The 19024-nt window shown below is 34.1% G+C and overlaps 1 protein-coding gene across 4 annotated transcripts in view; it reads left to right on the top strand.

Moving 5' to 3' along the window:
* LOC128988927 (arfGAP with SH3 domain, ANK repeat and PH domain-containing protein-like) overlaps positions 1–5859 on the top strand; it is a 36376-nt gene extending 30517 nt beyond the window's left edge. For all 4 annotated transcript variants that reach the window (XM_054410709.1, XM_054410711.1, XM_054410710.1 and 1 more), the window contains one exon: positions 841–5859. In XM_054410709.1, coding sequence (XP_054266684.1) covers positions 841–1092 — 252 coding nt within the window. In that variant the 3' untranslated portion in view covers positions 1093–5859. The remainder of the gene's footprint in view (positions 1–840) is intronic.
* The last annotated feature ends 13165 nt before the right edge of the window (positions 5860–19024 follow it).

Consider the following 19024-nt stretch of genomic DNA (forward strand, 5'->3'; position numbering starts at 1 on the left):
TTTGAATAAAAATATCTGAAACTATGATTATGAATAGGTGGTGCTGAGGCTAATAATCGACCAAAACAAATTTACTCATCCTAATTGAGGGTTTGATTAGGTCAAATAAACGCAACCCAATCTATGTAAGGCGGTCGACACACGGGAAGACTGAAACCCAACTAAAGTTGAACCAATTTTTGTGACGCGATTACGATTGCAGTTGCGTTGGTTAAATCTGCACACGGGCGCGACTGTAGTTGAGTTGAGACAGTAAATCAGCTCTAATTTTGTTATAACGATACTGTGTACTGTGTATGGTGTTTGAAATGAGTGGTAGTGATTAAGAAGCCCTGGTGTTTAATAGAAAATCAAGAACGTAGAAGGTATTGGGTACATCCTTATGTTAAAACAAATATTAAATGTAGGCTCTTTGTAGCTGCCGCTGCATTAAAAGAAACTGACGCAAAATTTCAGTCTATGAACAGGATGTCAAAAAGTACTTACGAAGAGTTATCACAGTTGGTATGCCCGATCCTTGAAAAGCGCAATACAAATATGCGAAAAGTTGTTCAAACCAGGCGACTGAAATCACCTAGCAACCGGCAGGTCCGGTTGCTTAACGACTGATCGCCGACTGGTCCTCAACTGGTCGCATCGCAGTCGCACCGTGTGCACTGTCCCACCTAACTACATTGGTCGGGACGCTGGCGACTAGTTTGTCCAACTGGTTGCCGATATCAGTTGGAAAACAGTCTTCCCGTGTGTCGACGGCCTAAAAGTCAAAGCGCAACCGTAATACAAATCAACTGCAATAAGAAGTTTCACATTGCCATACAATTAATAAATTGTTTTCTGCAGCCATACTTCTACTGCCCATTGGAGCAAACATTACAGCAGCCGAGTACAGTGACGCGACCTCCGAGGTGCAAAGCACTTTACGACTGTTCTGCGGACAACGAGGACGAATTGTCCTTCAAGGAGGGGGACATCATCCTCGTCACGTCCTCCAGCACCGAAGACGAGAACTGGATGGAAGGTGCGCTGGAGCGGGACCCGTCTGTCAAAGGGATGTTTCCGATCAGCTTCGTGTACATGCTGAACGACAGTTAGTCTGTTATTTGTTGAATCTTTATATAGTCTATAGTATTATTTATTTTTACCATAGCGTAAGGTATAGAATGTGATGTTACGATTTTTACTTTTTAACCCTCTATTGTGCTTTTTGCGTGCTTTATTTTTAGGTAAATACCTTCGGTGAACTAATGATTTTCATCATTACAAAGGCGAAACTGAGGAATGGGCTTTTATTATGTTACTACCACATATATTTTAATTCTCTCTAGTTGTGAAATTCTTCAGTTTTATGGGGAAAGGTAAGATATATTATTTGAGTAATGGCTGTAGTTAAGTTGATTGAAAGTAGGCCTATAAACCATTTTAACATGATGAATATAAACAGTTTATATTTTAATTAATTTTAAGAACTGGGCATTATTTTTTTATCTGAGCTATTTTTATGTTCTATTATTGTTTTATTTTATTGAGCAGACAAGATGATGCATGTTTGTGAAAACTTTTCAGAGGTTTTAACCAAAATTATGTGCTTTATATTATGATTGAGAAACAATTTAATCCAACCCACCCATTTTGTCGATGCAAGGTTTTGTTTATGTGGTCAAGAGTCCTTGGAGCCTAGATGTTATAACTCATAAAACAATTACCAAAGTAGAAAGAAAATTTCTAAATCTCATAGTGCACTAGATATTTAAATTACAATCACTTTGGTAATTGAAAAAATATTTTGAGATGGTAAATAACTCTTCAGCGGCGGTTTGAAATGAATCAAATTAACATTGCTCTTACGGCGGGCAAATTCTAGATGGCCGTTAGCCTCCATGGACCCCCCTAGTAAACAACTACAAAACTACAAAGACAATTTCTAATCTCACAGTGCACTAGATATTTAAATTACAATCACTTTGGTATTAAAAAACATTTTTTATGATAAATAACCCTTCAACGGCTTTTTTTAAATAATCCAAGATGGCCACTAGCCTCAAAGGACTCAGATGATTAAAGATTTTAATTTTTAAGAATAAATTAACACAAATTTATAGTAGAATAAAAAAATATAACAGTACTGAACTGTAGAGACTGGAGACTCATATTGTTCCACTACCGGTACCCACCAATTTTGTTTAGGTATCTTTCTCATATCAATCCTTATGTTGTTATTTTTATGTTCTTAATCATAGGAAATTGATTATTTGTTTGTTGGTAGCTGAAACTGATTGTTAAACCTTGGTTAATAAGGTTAGTTATTTTATCAATATTTGTTTTTCTCTCTTTTAAGAACTTTATTTGCGTTTTAAAATATCTCCTCAACTGGATGTTAGCAAACCAATTATGTTTTTTTTTAATTTTCAAATTTTTAAAGTAAATTTTAAATCAGCTTGTAAAAGTAAGCGCTCTTAGTTTTAATTTTATATTTATGGTTTTTTACTACATTTATTTACTGGTGTTGTTTTATATTTTTTTATATGTATGTAAACAATATTGCATTATTATATGGGGTGCTTAACTTAACCATACTGGAATTATTTGTTTATACTTATTTTTGATTAAGTTGGAATGTGCCCTCCTATTTACAAGTTTTAAAGAGAAGCTTTCAGCATAATGATAATAATGGCGTTTAATTTCATGAGCAGTTTGAGGAAAGGTATTTTCTATAGCTGAATTGATTTGTTTAAATATACAAGCCTTTTAAAAGGACAAGTTGATAATTTGTACCAAAGTATTAAAATAATAATTGTATGTAGTCAGAACTGTCCCCTTTTTAATATTTTTAATTTTTAATGCTTTTTTGTAGAAAGTAAGAGCTATAGAGACAAATCATAGATATGAGCTTACAGTTGCAGAAAGGGTGATGAAATGTTTCTATCTTTTCCTCTTTTGAGGAATGGTGTTGTCCATAAACTTTTTTTTAAGATTTTTGTTTTCAGTTTAAAGAAAGCCATTGTATCTTAACTATTTCTGATTTTTCGCATGCTCCAATATTTATCTGAGTGAAACTTTTGTATACAGTTTTAGATGTTAGCTTTTAAAGTTACAAAATTATTGTATACAATAGCTGTATATTGATGTGTACAAACTGAATAGCCTATATGCCGTGTAATATATGTATGTCTGTTGTGATATGTAAATAGGTGCTTCGGCATTGCTAGTGTCTTGTCCAATCATACGAGTGGGATTTGTGTTACGTAGAGAGTCAGTATATTTATGTAGATAAAGACATTAATTATTTTTGTATTTGTTGAAATAATTATGTTGACAATTATATATTATTGCTGACGTATATAGATTTATTGTATTACAAATTAAATTTTCTCTGGTAAATGATAAATAGTGAACGCGGCAAATTTCTTCATAGTGCAGCTTTCAAAACAACAACTTTGTGGTTTGAATCAAATTTAATTAAAAATGTGTTAGAATCTGTTTTGCCGTCACAATTATGTCATATTGCACAATTTTGGCGAGTGCAAACGAATTATGGTTGCTATTGTAATGCGTATACATTTTATTAGCTTTTTTAGTATGTTTTTCTTGCTAGTGTTCAAGGTCTAAAAATTAAATGTTTCTTTTATTGTTTATAGAAGTACTATCGTTTACGGTAGCTAAATCGAAGATCGTAGGCCTATGAATACCACAACTGTGTTAGTTGAGGCTAGATTACTACATGAGCATTAAAATATTTTTTTCAAATCCTCTTTTAGTAGATTATAATGAAATCCACCCAACTTCTCAGATTTGAATTCAAACTGTGATTGGATCATGACACTATTACCTACCTACCAAAGATTGTATACATCGTCAAGTGTATCTCAAATGTATATAACAAACCCAGTGTATATAAGTCCTTATATTCCCCAAACACTGTAGTGTTACCAGTATAACTAGCTTGTAGCTATATTTTGATATTATTTATTATAAATACTTAATAGATATTTTCTCTTAGATTTGTTGCGCTTGAACTAAACCGAGTAGTGTAGTGTTATGTGTACCACATACTTAATTGATTCTTGACAATTGTATCTTACGTAAGTTTAGGAGCCAAATGATCTGTTATACCTAAGCGTTTTCACAAAGTTATAGGCACAAAATATTTCTGTACGCACATATTTTGTTGTAGACTTGAGAGTTTTTAATGTTTAAGTAAGATTTTTATTTATTTGAGCTTAACATTGATTTTATGTAGCTTGTAATTTAATTCTGCAAAATACTAGTCACGTTTCTGTTTTTGAGCTGAAAACTCTTATAATTTTTTTTCTACATCCATAAGCGTCCCATAGTACTTTTACTCTGTCAATGGTATTTTTGTGCTTGAGATTTATACAGTTCTTATTATTGGCAATGCATTAAAAAGGTAAGGGTTCACTCTTAAATTTATTGGTAGACATTTTATAGTTTTGGAAATTATTGCAGATATTTTTTAGATGTGACCCCTCATATCTAAAAAATATCTGCAATAGTACATTGTTGATACTAAAACTTTTTATAATAATTTTTACTCCCCAGTAAAAAGTATCATACAAAGTTTTGGTTCAATGAGGTTTAAATTTTTATGAAAGCCAAGTAAAATCATGATTTTTTCCTGAGATATATTTCAGTTTTAAAAACAGAAAATTAAAATAGGTCATTTTCAAAATCCAAAAGGGCAATTTCCAGTGACGTGTTATTTTAACAATATAACATTTTAGTATACTTGCTAAGAAGATTATTTTAGTCCATAAAAATGCTGTATAAAATCCATTAGTTTGAGACAAGACCCTTTACTGTAACTTTCCTAAATGTTTACTTGTTTAAGAGAAAATATTTCTAATAAAAAAGAAACTGGACTAATGTATTTCAGAGGAAGAAATTTGGGCGAAACTTTGATATCCCACCCATCGTATAATGTAACTTAAAATTATCGAGTTAATCGATAACCAAACTTAGCCTAATCAAAACCGAACCTCTATATCGTTTGTAACGATTGATAACTATGATGGAGTGAATTAACGGTGAACTGTTCTTCAAAGAATATATAAATACCTTTGGACTTCACTTTTTCCTATAACTAATAGCAAAGCTTTCTGCTATACCTAGAATACAATTGTGGTACTGGTAAATGATATGAACCGAATATTTGATAACCAGATAGGTTAAATAACTGTTAATGAGCAGTGGATTTCTGCACATCTCTTAAATAACCTGCCATATTGTTATTCTAGGTAGTGTGGGCTTTTGATTATTATTCACTTTATAATCTTAAGTCTTCTAACCAAACACAGTTCTTCTGACTTATACCGTAGTTACCTACGAGACTGTTGTATGTTTAGAAAAATGGCTGTGCAGAGAAATATTGTGCACAAATTACGCTAAACTTATTGTTTTAACTTTTAAAATGTATTTTATTTCTATAAATTGTACTTTAGGATGGCTGGTCAGCAGGTTGATGAAAATCAGCCAGACCTAGTTCAGACTAGTAATGGTTTCTTAATACTGTATGCTGATAATATTAAAATAACTAATTGTTTATCCAAAAAGAACTGGCGAGATCTATATCGTTTTGAATAAAAGTACCTAAATCAAAGTCTCTCTTATTAATTTTTATTTAACCAAAGAATTGTCCATTATTCTACTCTGTTAACAGTTTCCCATCCTGTATCATAATTAGAATTCTAAATTTTACTCTGTAATAACAGTTACACTATGTTTACAAGATGCATGTTACGTTTGTAATATTAACAACTTGTGTCCATTTATAATCTTTAAACTTAAGTTGCACTCTAAATATGTTATAACAAGTGTCCAATAAAACAGTCTGTTTATTTTTTATTTATATGTTTGTTATTACTACCCAACGATATAAGATACAACTCTAGGAGTCTGTGGTACCACACCAAAGCACTCCTCCATTATAAAACACATCACTTTGGCTGAAGATGTATAACAAGTTATAAAAAAGCGTACAGAAAGTAAAAACTTAATAAATATGTCTTTATTTAATATTTTTACACTTACTGTTGACTCACAAGACATGCAAAATATGGATCGATTTTGATTAGACACTCCAATCGTCGTCAGACCCAATAGGCGAATCACATGTCTATTTGGTCTGATGATTGGAGTCTCCAGTCAAAATCGATCACCACTTGCCATGCCTTGTATCATAGTTATAGTTGATTTATAGGTTAATTATTATTCTGTAAACATTTTTCTTCAATGTCTTCAACATAGACTGGCTTGCATTTAGCAAATTTCCAATATGGGGAATACAGTGTTATCAAATTTCCCATAAAAGGGAATAAACTATTATGGTAGGTCTCATAGTGAGAACCCGGGACCGATTTACTTTTTTGTTTTGGGGTCCCCAGAGGCCAAAAACACCATCTGAACGATATAGCATATGTCTAGTAGCACGATAACTTGAACAAAATTGATCCGATTTTGATAACATTTGATACAAAAATGTGTAAATCTGTGTTTATTTGAAAGAGTTCACAAACCATAATTTTCACACTATGAGGTAAAACTTGTTCTTTCCAAATTCACACGATAAAAACATGAAACTTCCCCATTTCATTCCAAACAATTTTGTACAGATTAACCAAACAAACCATTCAGTACCTGTACCTATATTGAATCATTGTTATGCTTTTAAGGAGAAAATTACAAAAGCTAAATTTAATGTTCCCATGTTTCTTTTGGAGAATAAGTAGGCTACACTGTTCCAGTTTAATTTTGAATGAACGTATTGTGATCAAATACGGAAAATGTATTTTTTTTTATTCAAAACTATTGACATTCCACTTGTAAAGCTCTCTGGCCTCTACACCTCTGAAGAGGTAAAAGAAACTTACAAAAACCTTTACCAAACAAAAATTTACTCCAAAGGGGGAAAATGTAGCTAGGGTAGAGTACTCACTAGATGGAGGACCTCTAGGATCGTGGAATAAGTGAACACCAGTGCAGTATAATACTAGTGATGGGATAACCGAATGGTTTCCATGACCGAATAATCAATCAGTTATTTTTTGCGTCAATCGGTTATTTTTAGTTGAATAAATCACCGAATGAATTTTAGTCATTATTCACTGTCACAAACCACAACTAATTTTTATCCTATGGGAAACTGAATGGCATTTAGTCTTTTAGCGTCAATCGGCGATTTTTAGTCGAACGAATCGCCGAATAAATTTTTGTTCCCTGATAATGTGACAAACTAAATAACTAAATCACCGAATCGCACGGTAAGACTAATTTAACCGAACCAGGATAAAATAACCGAATTAGTCTATTCAGCATCAATAACCGATTGATTCGGTTATTTTAATTCGGTGATTCCCGCCACTATATAATACTATGATTTAATAAGTCTAACTAAATGTGCACACATAAAATAAGTACATAAAATAAAGAGTTAATAAAGAGTAAATAATTGTTACACAGTGATATAATAATAATTGAGAATGGCAAAATCACAAACACAATTGAAATGATATGATTGAATATTTACACCCTATGTTTTGATTTTATAATCTGTATAATGATATGGAATGAAATATTTCCCTTGACACTTAAATGTATTTAAAATATAAGTTGTAAACACTTGCAATGTCCTATCCTAAATCTAAACCGATATTTACAGTTAGTTCATCCCTCTGATAATATACAGGGTGTTTTTTTAAAAACTTGCATCTTTATTTATGTAAAAACCGCAATAGATAGAAATATGCAGTTTGCGGGAATCATCTATTGACGTAGGGGGCCCAATTGTTTTGAATTCAACGTTACATTCACATTCCCCCCCTTTCCCCCCTGCCCCCAACTTATTTTTTTTAAATAGCAAGGTACCCCTTGTGACATATCAAATGAAAGAGCATGAAAAAAGAAAATGTTTGATGAAAAAAAATTTAAAATCGGTTCATAAATTTGCAAGATATCCCCCCCCCTCCTTCGCCGGAACTTGATTTTTTTTTAATAGCAAAGTACCCCTTGTGACATATCAAATGAAAGAGCATGAAAGAAGAAAATTTTTGGTGAAATTTATTTTTCATTTGATATGTCACAAGGGCGGGTACATTGCTATTAAAAAACAAGTTATGGGTAGGGGAAAATGGGGGGGATTTTCTCACAAATTCATAAGCCGATTTTAATTTTTTTTTCACCAAAAAATTTATTTTTTCATGCTCTTTCATTTGATATGTCACAAGGGGTACTTTGCTATTAAAAAAAAAAACAAGTTCCGTGGAAGGGGGGGATTATCTCGCAAATTTATGAACCGATTTTTAATTTTTTTTCATCAAACATTTTCTTTTTTCATGCTCTTTCATTTGATATGTCACAAGGGGTATCTTGCTATTTAAAAAAAAAAAGTTGATGGCAGGGGGGGGAATGTGAATGTAACGTTGAATTCAAAACAATTGGGCCCCCTACGTCAATAGATGATTCCCGCAAACTGCATATTTCTATCTATTGCGGTTTTTACATAAATAAAGATGCAAGTTTTTAAAAAAACACCCTGTATACTAACTAAACAAGCATTTAAAATACGTGTTTATGTGGTTAACACCCTAATTTTCAATTATCTACACATGTTTGAAATTGTCTTTATTATTATTATATACACGTCTATATTTGTATTCCAACTAACAGGTTTATTTATTTGGATTCGATTTGAATCCTGTTTTATTCAAACTTCAAATTGCTCTTGTTTAGGTTGACCCCTTTTAGTTTAATTGAGGGTTAGTATTTATATGAACCTTAACGTAATTCTACCTACTTCATTTACTCGATGTTTACCTCAATTTAATTTATCTTTCTTATAGTTTATTTATTTCATTTATATGTAGATTTTGTTATATTTTATGGAGTTTTCCCTCACATTTAAGTTGTGCACACTATGACCAAATGAGTGAAGATATTTCGACATACCACAAGACGAGGCAGTTGGGCAACGATTGAAAAGTTCCCCGGGCGTTCATTTGGTGCGGGCGTAGACTCCTGGGTGCTCCGGGGTTGCTCGCTCGAGACACAATGATCCAAGCGTAGTCCTTCCTCTCGTCGTCGGTCGCTCGTCCTATGGGCCGCCCTCTTCGGGTTGCTTTGGTCCTTGGTAGTGTGGTGGTGGCCTTTGGTCTTGAAGATAGCCGTGAGGTTGTTGTGTCCTCGTGATCTCGAGTCTGGTCGGGATCTTAACAGGTGCTTCAGACTATCCTGTTAAGTCACTGTCCCTACTCGATCCGGGACTCCCGACGGTTTCTTCTTTGAAGTGCCACTTCTTGAGACCGCTCCAAGACTGATGAACACTTTTCGTCTCCAATACCTCCTTTCCCTCCTTCGATGTTTGGTTCTTCCCCCGATGTCTTCGAGAAACGCCTACCCTCCAATCATCCGTGGAATATCTTCGATCATCGTCCTCATTGGCTTCTCCCCTCATGTCCAGCCTCCAGAGAGGGCGTGGTGCTGACCGTAAGTAAAATTTATTTATTTATGCATGTATAGTTTCTTGGAATCGATGGGAACAATATTGTTTCTCGTCGACTGTTCCCATCGGTTACAATTTCTTCTACGTGCATTCCAGATCGAAATTCAATCTATGCCTTATGCCTGGCTTGTTCTCAGCCAGGTCTTTGCCCGTGAGAATGTGACTTGAACCTGAGATCTTGCGATCGGTACGATGCCATAATTTATAATGTCATAGCTTATAATTGCGAATATGTTGCATAGCTTATAATCTTGAAAATGTGGCATAGCTTATAATGGAAAATTTAAATTGTTCCATAGCTTATAATCGTAGAAATGTGGCATAGCTTATAACGGTTTTCTTAAAATGTGGCATAACTTATAATGGTATAGCTCAAATATGCTGCAGCTTATAATATCTCGTTTGTTCTATAGCTTATAATTTTAAAAACGTGGCATAGCTTATAACGCGCGGGAATTACGTCATAGCGGATGGGACAGCTGATCGATCCTGAGTAGACAAAAAAATTATCGTGCAATGGTCCTCAAATTATCGTATGGACTAGCAGCCGCTACTCGGCAGTCGGCAATAAGAAGTTGCGTTAAGTGCAGCCAACGTAGCAAAACCAAAAGTATTTCAATTTTTTTCTACTCCTGGACGACATATGTAATAGATGTAGCCTATATATGAAATGGTTTTTTGTTGAATAATAGAATAACTTTTTGTATCTGCTGTTTTACTTTAATTACGTAAGCTGAAATATATTATCATAAGCTTGATGTTGCTCGTGTTGCTTATTTATGCTATGCATGATAACTATTGTATAATATTTATTTTGTAATATTGTGTAATACCGGTGTAAAAATACTTTTTCATAGATAAAACCGATAAAATAGATGTAGCCTATATATGAAATGGTTTTTTGTTGAATAATAGAATAACTTTTTGTATCTGCTGTTTTACTTTAATTACGTAAGCTGAAATATATTATCATAAGCTTGATGTTGCTCGTGTTGCTTATTTATGCTATGCATGATAACTATTGTATAATATTTATTTTGTAATGTGTAATACCGGTGTAAAAATACTTTTTCATAGATAAAACCGTAGACTATGCAGCATAAGTAGACTTCTCATCCCATTGTTGATTTTGAAGCTTGTTTTACGTGTCTAGTTCATATACGTCGACACTGATCGCTATAGTGTAAACGAAATCTCGTTTCTATTTTATTACGGCAATTTTAAGATTTGTGCTTTACTGTTTGGTTATATAACTAGGAGACCAGTTATTTTTATAATAGATAGTTTTATTTGGTTAAATTAGGTTTTAAATAAATGAAATGAAATAACAATTAAGAAACACACCTATTGTAAAAAAAACACAACCTCTAAAGTCAGCATAGATGAATAGCAATAAAATTTGCTTCAGCTTTTCAAGAAGGATGACAAATATTCTAAGGGACTTAATGTTTGATCTATGATCAAAACATATTTAGTAGATTTGTCATACTTATGGAACAGCTTAAGCCCAAATTTTAGTTTTATTTCTTTACGGACAGAAATAAATCTATGCAATGTTTATTATAGAGGTCATGTTTTGTTTACAATTTGTTTCTTATTTTTTCACTGTTACGCCTTCATTTAGCCAAATAAAACAATCTTGTCATGTAGCGGTCAGTGTCACAGGACAAGAACTACAGTAGACACAAAAACCGAGATTTTTAATTTACAAATTTACAGTCAGTCAGAGTTCTGTGTTTAAATTTAGAGATATACTTACTTGATACTTACTTGATACTTGATGATGTCCCACTAGCATCGCTCCTGCGACGTGGTCGTCAAATGGGTAGATAAACAATAATAGGCCTAATTGAACAAATCTTCTACTTTAAAATAGGCCGCTTCACATAAATATTCTTTTAACATCTTCTTAAATTTATTGAAATTTTGCTCTTGGATAATGTTCCTTGGCAGTGAGTTGTAGATCTTGACACTACTAAAATATGGGCTCTTGCTGGCCAAAGTTGAGTTAACTTGGGGTACATGTACTTGATTAGCTCTTCTCGTGTTGTACTGATGGACCAGATTGTTTGTGAAAAAGATGTCCGGATTATTTCTCACCAAGATGGCAGATTCTAAAATAAATAGTGATGGGAGGGTTAAAATTCCAAGGTCCTTGAATAGGGGCCTACTGTGAGCAAGACGTTGAGCACCACACATTCTCCTAATAATTCGTTTCTGGAGGAGAAAGATCCTATTGGCCATGGTACTACCTCCCCAAAATACTATTCCATAAGATATTATACTGTGAAAACATCCATAATAAACTTTTAACAAAATGTCAGTCTGGACCAATTTCTGGAGCCTAGTAATTAAATTGATTACAGATCTTAATCTTGAAGCTATTGAATTAATATGTACATCCCACTTTAGATTTTCAGTTATGTGCAGGCCAAGATATTTTACTTTTTCACGGGAAGTGAGTGCAACCCCATCTAGCACTAGTTGAGGAGCTGGTTCAGGTTTTTTCCTATTGTAAAATTCTATAAGGTTTGTCTTATCAGAGTTCAAGATCAAGCAGTTTTCGTTACACCAATTTTGCATTTCAATTAGACTAGATTGAGTATCTTCAATAAGACTGACACGATCAGAGTTACAGATTAGGTGACATACATCGTCAGCAAAAAGCCACACATTCCCAGATGTTATGGAGCCAGGTAGGTCATTAACATAGAGCAAGAACAATAGAGGCCCTAGATTTGATCCCTGTGGGACACCCACATTCATGGCAGGGGATGGAGCCGACTTATATGTGCGTAGAGTATTGTCATTCCCCAAATGCTTGAGTGATACGACCAGGTGGCGGTCTCTTAAATAAGAGAATATCCAATGCAGAGGTCTTCCTGCAATTCCCAGGGAAAGTAGTTTACGAAGCAGGACACTATGGTTTAGTAGGTCAAAGGCCTTGGTCATGTCGTAAAACAGGCATAAAAGGCTCTCAGAAAGATCCAGGTGGTTATAGATGTTCCTCAGGAGGGCAAAGACAGCATCAGATGTAGACATATGTTTTCGGAACCCAAACTGACTCTCAGTCAATATATTATTTAATTCTATAAACCTAAGGAATCTCTTCAAAAAAATGATTTCAAATACTTTTCCTACACATGGTTGCACAGAAATCGGGCGATAATTACTAACGGCAAGTGGATCAGCCTTTTTATACACAGGTACTACTTTAGATGTTTTTAACTTTGTAGGAAAACAGCCAGTTTCAAAGGATTTATTTATTAAATTTGTGAGGGCTTCAATAACATTTTCATTACAAAGCTTGAGGAGGCTGCATGGTATCTCATCAACACCTGAACTTTTCTTGGATCCCAGTGAATTTACCACCTCCCTCACCTCAGCAACAGTAGCATGTGTGAGAAAAAAGCGTCCCTCACCTAAGTCAACAGGGAGCTCAGGAGCACAATTGTCATTTGCCAACCTAGAAATTTCCTCATAAAAGAACTCACAAAAGTGATTTACAATTGTTTGGGGGTTTGTCACAACAACATTATCAATTTTCAAGCTTAAGTTAGTATGTGTTTCATAATCTTCATCACAAAGTGCACGGACCACAGCCCATGACTCCTTACTAGTATTTTTTGAGTTTAGAATTCTATTACTAAAATAAGACTTTTTTGTCATAGTAACAAGAGACGAATGCTGCCGTTTGGCCCTTCTGTAGGCCCTTTTAACATCTTCTGAACAACCCTGCGACCTTGTGTCCCAATACATTTGCAAAAGAGTCTCATGCGAGAGTACAACATCATTACCAATCCAAGAAGAGCTAGGTTCATTTCTATTCTTACAGGTTAAGGCAGGAAAGCTTACATCAAAGATATATTTAAACAATTCATAAAAGTTATCAAAAACAATGTCTAGGCCAATATCTAAATCTTGCAAAATGCCAACATGCACCCAATCCTCATTTCTCGTTAATATTTGAAATGTGTCCAGAGTGGTAGCGTTAAATTTCCTCCGAAAGGTCCTGCGCTCTTTAATTTTAGCATCACTGTCACACAATACATAAACAGACAGATAGTGGTGATCAGAAACATAAGTTGGGTCAGCTCGGGGCGCATGAAACTCCTTGGCTATACAGTTGTCAACAATTAGGTAGTCAAGTTGAGTGATTGAATCACCACAAATTCTGGTAGGCCCCTTAAAAATACTGTTGAGGTTATGGCTTTCAATCAGGTCCTCTAAAAAATCCCTTTCCCAAGAGCTTTCAAGGTTATTTACATTTAAATCAGCACAAATATAAAAGGGATAGTCAAATTTGCTCCTCAGAACAGACAACAATAAATCAAGGCGGTCAACAAAATCCAGATAATTTTCTTTCATCGGGGTTCTATAAATTACAATTATAATAAACTGCAAATGTTTATATTTCAGTAGGCCCATACAAAACTCAAATGTTCCTTCGCAACAAATATTGTCTTGGTCACATATATGCAGAGGCTTTATACATAGCCTAGAGTCAGTATTTAAAAGCAATGCAACACCGCCACCTGTGCGGTTTGGTCTGTTGTAACAAGAAATTGTTTTGTAGCCAGAAACTTTGAAAGAATTAATCTTGTCATTGTTTAACCATGTCTCAGCAACACACAACACATCGCTTTTTTCCTTATGCAAAATAACTTCCAAGTCCTCAATCTTGTTAAAAACTGACCTAATATTAATAAAATCAAGCTTAAACCTAATATTACAGTTACGTATCCGAGGGCTAGATGAGCTAGGCCTAGGGCCTATTGCCCGTTTTTTGAGGCACTACCTTGAGAGTCAAGCCTATCTCTATCTTTGTTTTCAAGGCTAGGCCTAGACCAATGTCTGCGGTTACGAGGCGTCAAGAACCTAGTTATTAGAATTCCTTCAGGCCACAAGTCACTATCGAGCAGTTTCTCTGCAAGATCAAAAGGCACACCTACCTTAAATGACGAATAATCTTCTTTATTCTTAGTAGGAATCTGTTCACAGCGGATCTGAGTGCTCTCAATTTGGTCCAAGCTACTAATATAATCAACCAAATACTCGGCCTTTACACTGGGACCCAACCTAGAAATAAATAACCAAGACTTCCTCTCTGCCACAACAAGTGGTCCTGCAGATTTAGCTTTACCTATGATCGCTTTATTTCGCAACACGTTATGTTGTTTAGCAGGTACTAAACTTTTCCTATTAGGCCTAACCTGCTCATGTCCAGCATTACTATTTTCAAGATTCTTGAAGCGAGATTCCCTCTTGTTATGATTAGGCCTATTTACATTACGATCTTTTCTTAGTCGCTGAAAAATAAAACCATCATTTTCACCAAGATATTTACTTGCAACATCTTCCTTCAGACTAGTGTTAACATTTTTCACTACTTCAGAATAACTGTTTTTCAATCCCGATTTTGCCAGGCTTGCAGCTGATGCAGATCCGTCACTACTCTTCCCAGCTAAAGGACGATCACTTTCAGTAGACGTATTACCAACATTAGTTAACGTATTGTCGTTCTGGACTGGTTCATTTGGGTTTAAATCCGCTTCAATATCTAGTTCTTCAATATGAGTACGAATGGCAACCCTGCTCAAATCATGATGTTCTGTCAATGGTTCTGTCTGCACATCAATAATGACGTCATCTTCCGGTTTAGTCACATTTTTATTTAACCTGCAATTATTTTCGTCAATCATTAAATTCAATTTTTCATTTATAATCAAATGATTACTTGTCAATTCATTCAAAACAGAAAATATTTTGCCAACACATTCATAAAGGTTGCAATAGTCATCGATTGTCAAATTACAGGTTTTAATCTTGGCTAACCTTGCATCGCAATCCGTACAAATCCATCGTATTTTGTCACCAAGATCCTGGACAGCACGAAAATCATTATTTCCTAGCCCCGCACAAGTAACATGAAATACTTTTTCACATAATCCTTCACACTTAATACCGGGTTTAATTTTATTCACGGCTTTAGAACACGCACGACATGGATGCCGAACTGATCTATCCACCATCTTGATGACGTATATCCATATATATGGATATATATACGGTGAATATCCATATATATGGTGAATATCCAGCAGGTGTTCACCTATGAGATTAAAGTCAAATTTAACAAGCTGGCCTTCCTCTCTATGGAAAATTAGAACTGTGAGTTTTAAATAAGAAAGTGCAATGGTGAGATATGAGACCTGATTATATGGTTGTAAAGTATATTTTTATGGGAGCGTGTTAAAAGGTGCCACCATGGCACACAAGGAAAAAAACGTCGATAAAGCGTTGGTTAGTTTCTATAAATGGTAATACAGGGAGCCAGAAAGTAGTATTACTCTTCATGCAATATCTGGATGACTTTACCTTGCAATTTCTTAGCTTCCACTCTACTGTCCCATAAAATGAAATTTTTATCCACTGACAGTTTATCACTCCTTCTCTGGAATGAAATTAACTTTGGGTCTACAATTTCACGCCACCCACACAACACAAAATCCCAAACCCTAGACAACAGTGGATCTTTATCAGTGAAATGTCGTCTTATAGCTATATAAAAATAAGTGATTGGAGAATAGTCAAAGAGGTTAATTTCTGTTACACAATTGGTCATGTTGAATGTGGTGTGGTCTCTGACACAACACTGCTCGTTCAGCTCAAAAAATTTTCAAAATTTTGAGGAACTCATGGAGCAATCCCTTGTACAGGCATCGGTTTGGTTCCATGCTAACTTTTTGTCTCCTCAATGAAACCAAAACACAATCTTTGGTCTTTACGCTGAAAAATATTAAACAAGATATGTGACCTCTGTTAAGCTCTTGGGTATTTGCATTGATACAAAACTTACTTGGAGCCCTCATATAACCTTGGTTTGCAGTAAACTTTCCAGAGCTATCTTCCTTTTGAGAAGTCTAAAAAGTTGTCTAAATAAAAACTGTTAAAAAAAGCCTATCTAGCTTTTTTTCAAGGAGTTCTTTTGTATGGGCTCAGACTCTGGGGTGGGTCTGCTGAAATTAATGATGTAATGCTAATACAAAAAAGAGCTGTAAGAATCCTAGCAAACGCTGAGTATGATGCCCCTTTCAGACCTCCTCTTTGTAAATGAGGAAATCATGACTGTTTGTAGTTTGTATGTTTTTGTTTCAGTTGTGCATGTAAAAAATGATCTCCAGTCACTTATTTGTAGGGGTATACTTTATACTTTTCTTTGAAATGGCGACCATACAAATGTAGGTATTTTAAGCCAAGTATGAATGGAGATGAGTGTGGGATGAGTGGCGCGATCTTGTAGTCTTGTTAGTGACTAAGGCCGACATAATCCTTAGACACAGCTGTTAATTAATAGCCCATACAGCTAATGGCAACTAAGGGACCTACAGTTTAGAGTGGAATCCGAACCACTTTTTGCCATGGTATATACGAACATATGTACAATACCAGAAATAAGAAAAATATTGATGGACAACTATGTTACGTTAAGTAAAACAAAGTTTATTTTTGTTTGTTTGTTTGAATAAAAACAAACAATTTTGATTGAAATTTGTCAGTAAAGGTCCTTATAATTCTACAAAAAACAGTGCAATCCCCATTCCTGTAAAAATTATGTTTCAAAAGTTAATGCAACTTTTCTGTTAAAAAGTAACCCAAGCATGATTTTTTATTGCAAGAAAAATTAAAATATTCTTCCCAAAGATCGGAAACATACGTTTGACAATAGTTTTGTCCATTTATGTAATTTCTGTAATATCAAAAATGATATATCCAAGTATTTATAAACAGTAGGTACTAAAATTCTAAAATCCATACTGAACTCTACGTCATTAGCAAAACTTGACACAAGAAGGCACTTAGTTACCAAAATAGTCATAATGTAATAAGGAATAAGTAATAAGTTTATTTAAGATTTTATTTGTATTGATCAAGTGATTCAGTACTAAGTAAAAGTGTAAAGAAAAATACCCCTGCCGCAGTAAACCTGCAGACTAAGCGAATTTCCATTAGCCTGATAGGATTTCACATTAAAATGCCTCCTTAAAAATATCATATTTATTCCCTATTTAAATAGAATTAGTTTAACGAGTACTTAGGTTTGCTGCAACAGGGAGGGTAAAAAGGTGGTTTTTTAATGTTAATAGTTTAGTAAGAAATGAATGTATTTTCCAAATTCGATCAAAATATGTTCATAAACAAGTAAACTGAACAGTTGACTTATTCTCCATAAGAATAACATAGGGATTTTAAATTTACAATTTTTTGGAATTTTCTCTGTAACCATTAGGCGCACAATAACGCTTCAGAATACTAAATTATTTGTTTTTTAAGCTCTACAAAATGGTTAGGAAATAAATTGTAAAATTTTGTGTTTTTAGGGTCAAAAATAGGAAAAACCTATTTTTACCCCATAAAACCCCCCATAAACCCCAGTTCCCATAGTCCGATCATGCTGGTTCGCGAACTCGTTCGAATAAATGTAGGTTTACACGTTTGTACCAAATTTCATCAAAATCGGATCATTTTTGCTCAAGTTATCGTGCTGACGGACATATATATATATATATATATATATGAATTTGAACGGATGGTGTTTTTGGCCTCTAGGGACCTCAAAATGAAAAAAATAAATCGGTCCCGGGTCCAGGTCTTACCATGAGTACTACGGTAATAGCTTATTCCCTATATGGGAAATTCGCTAAAAACTAACTGTGTTAACTTAATAATGTTGCTATAAAAAAAAACGTTTAGGTTAATAGTTTAAATTACATTTTTAATTATTACACTCACTAAAGCTATACAAGTTCCTAAAAGATTTATATATAATTTTTAGAAATGCCAGGAATATAGGCTTAATAAATGAGAGTAATTCATAACAATTAATTACAATAACTTACCATATCACAAAAAGAACGGATTAATTTGTCTCTCAGGATTAGGGTTGTTAAATGATAAATATACTGATGAATTTTTAATTGCTTCAAAGGTCACTCTGTTTCTCTCTTGTGTACAGTTTTTAATGTGCTCTTCCTTTTCAGCTTCAGACTTTTCAACCATATTCCTCAAGTTTTCAAAGGATTTAGTCTGTTTCTTCAGATGTTTCCCCTGTTCAGATAAATTCCGCTTTAAGTTTAAAATGCTTTCGTTCTGAATGGTGCATATGATCTGAAAAACTTTCAGCAATACATTCAAATTTCCTTTTGTCTTTTTCAGATTATCAATCTTCATTTCTTTATTTTTGATTTCTTCCATAAGTTTATCATTTGTCTTTTCTAACTGTGATGTTTTGGAGATTAAATTTGAATTTTCAATTTGAATCTCTTTCAAACTTTTCTCCTTTTCTTCGAGACAAACTGAAACATTACTTAGACGGTCTTGGAGTTCTATGTTATCTTGCTTGCATTCTGAAAGAGTTTTCGCCAAATCGTCACAATCTCTCCTAAGATACTTGTTTTGCTCTGATGTTAAAATCAACTCATCCTTCATAGTTTTCATTTTGCATATCATTTC

The sequence above is a fragment of the Macrosteles quadrilineatus genome, unplaced genomic scaffold, assembly GCF_028750875.1.
Source record: "Macrosteles quadrilineatus isolate MER2022 unplaced genomic scaffold, UCM_ALF_1.0 Scaffold_3__2_contigs__length_128488019, whole genome shotgun sequence".
NCBI classification, from domain to species: Eukaryota; Metazoa; Arthropoda; class Insecta; order Hemiptera; family Cicadellidae; genus Macrosteles; species Macrosteles quadrilineatus.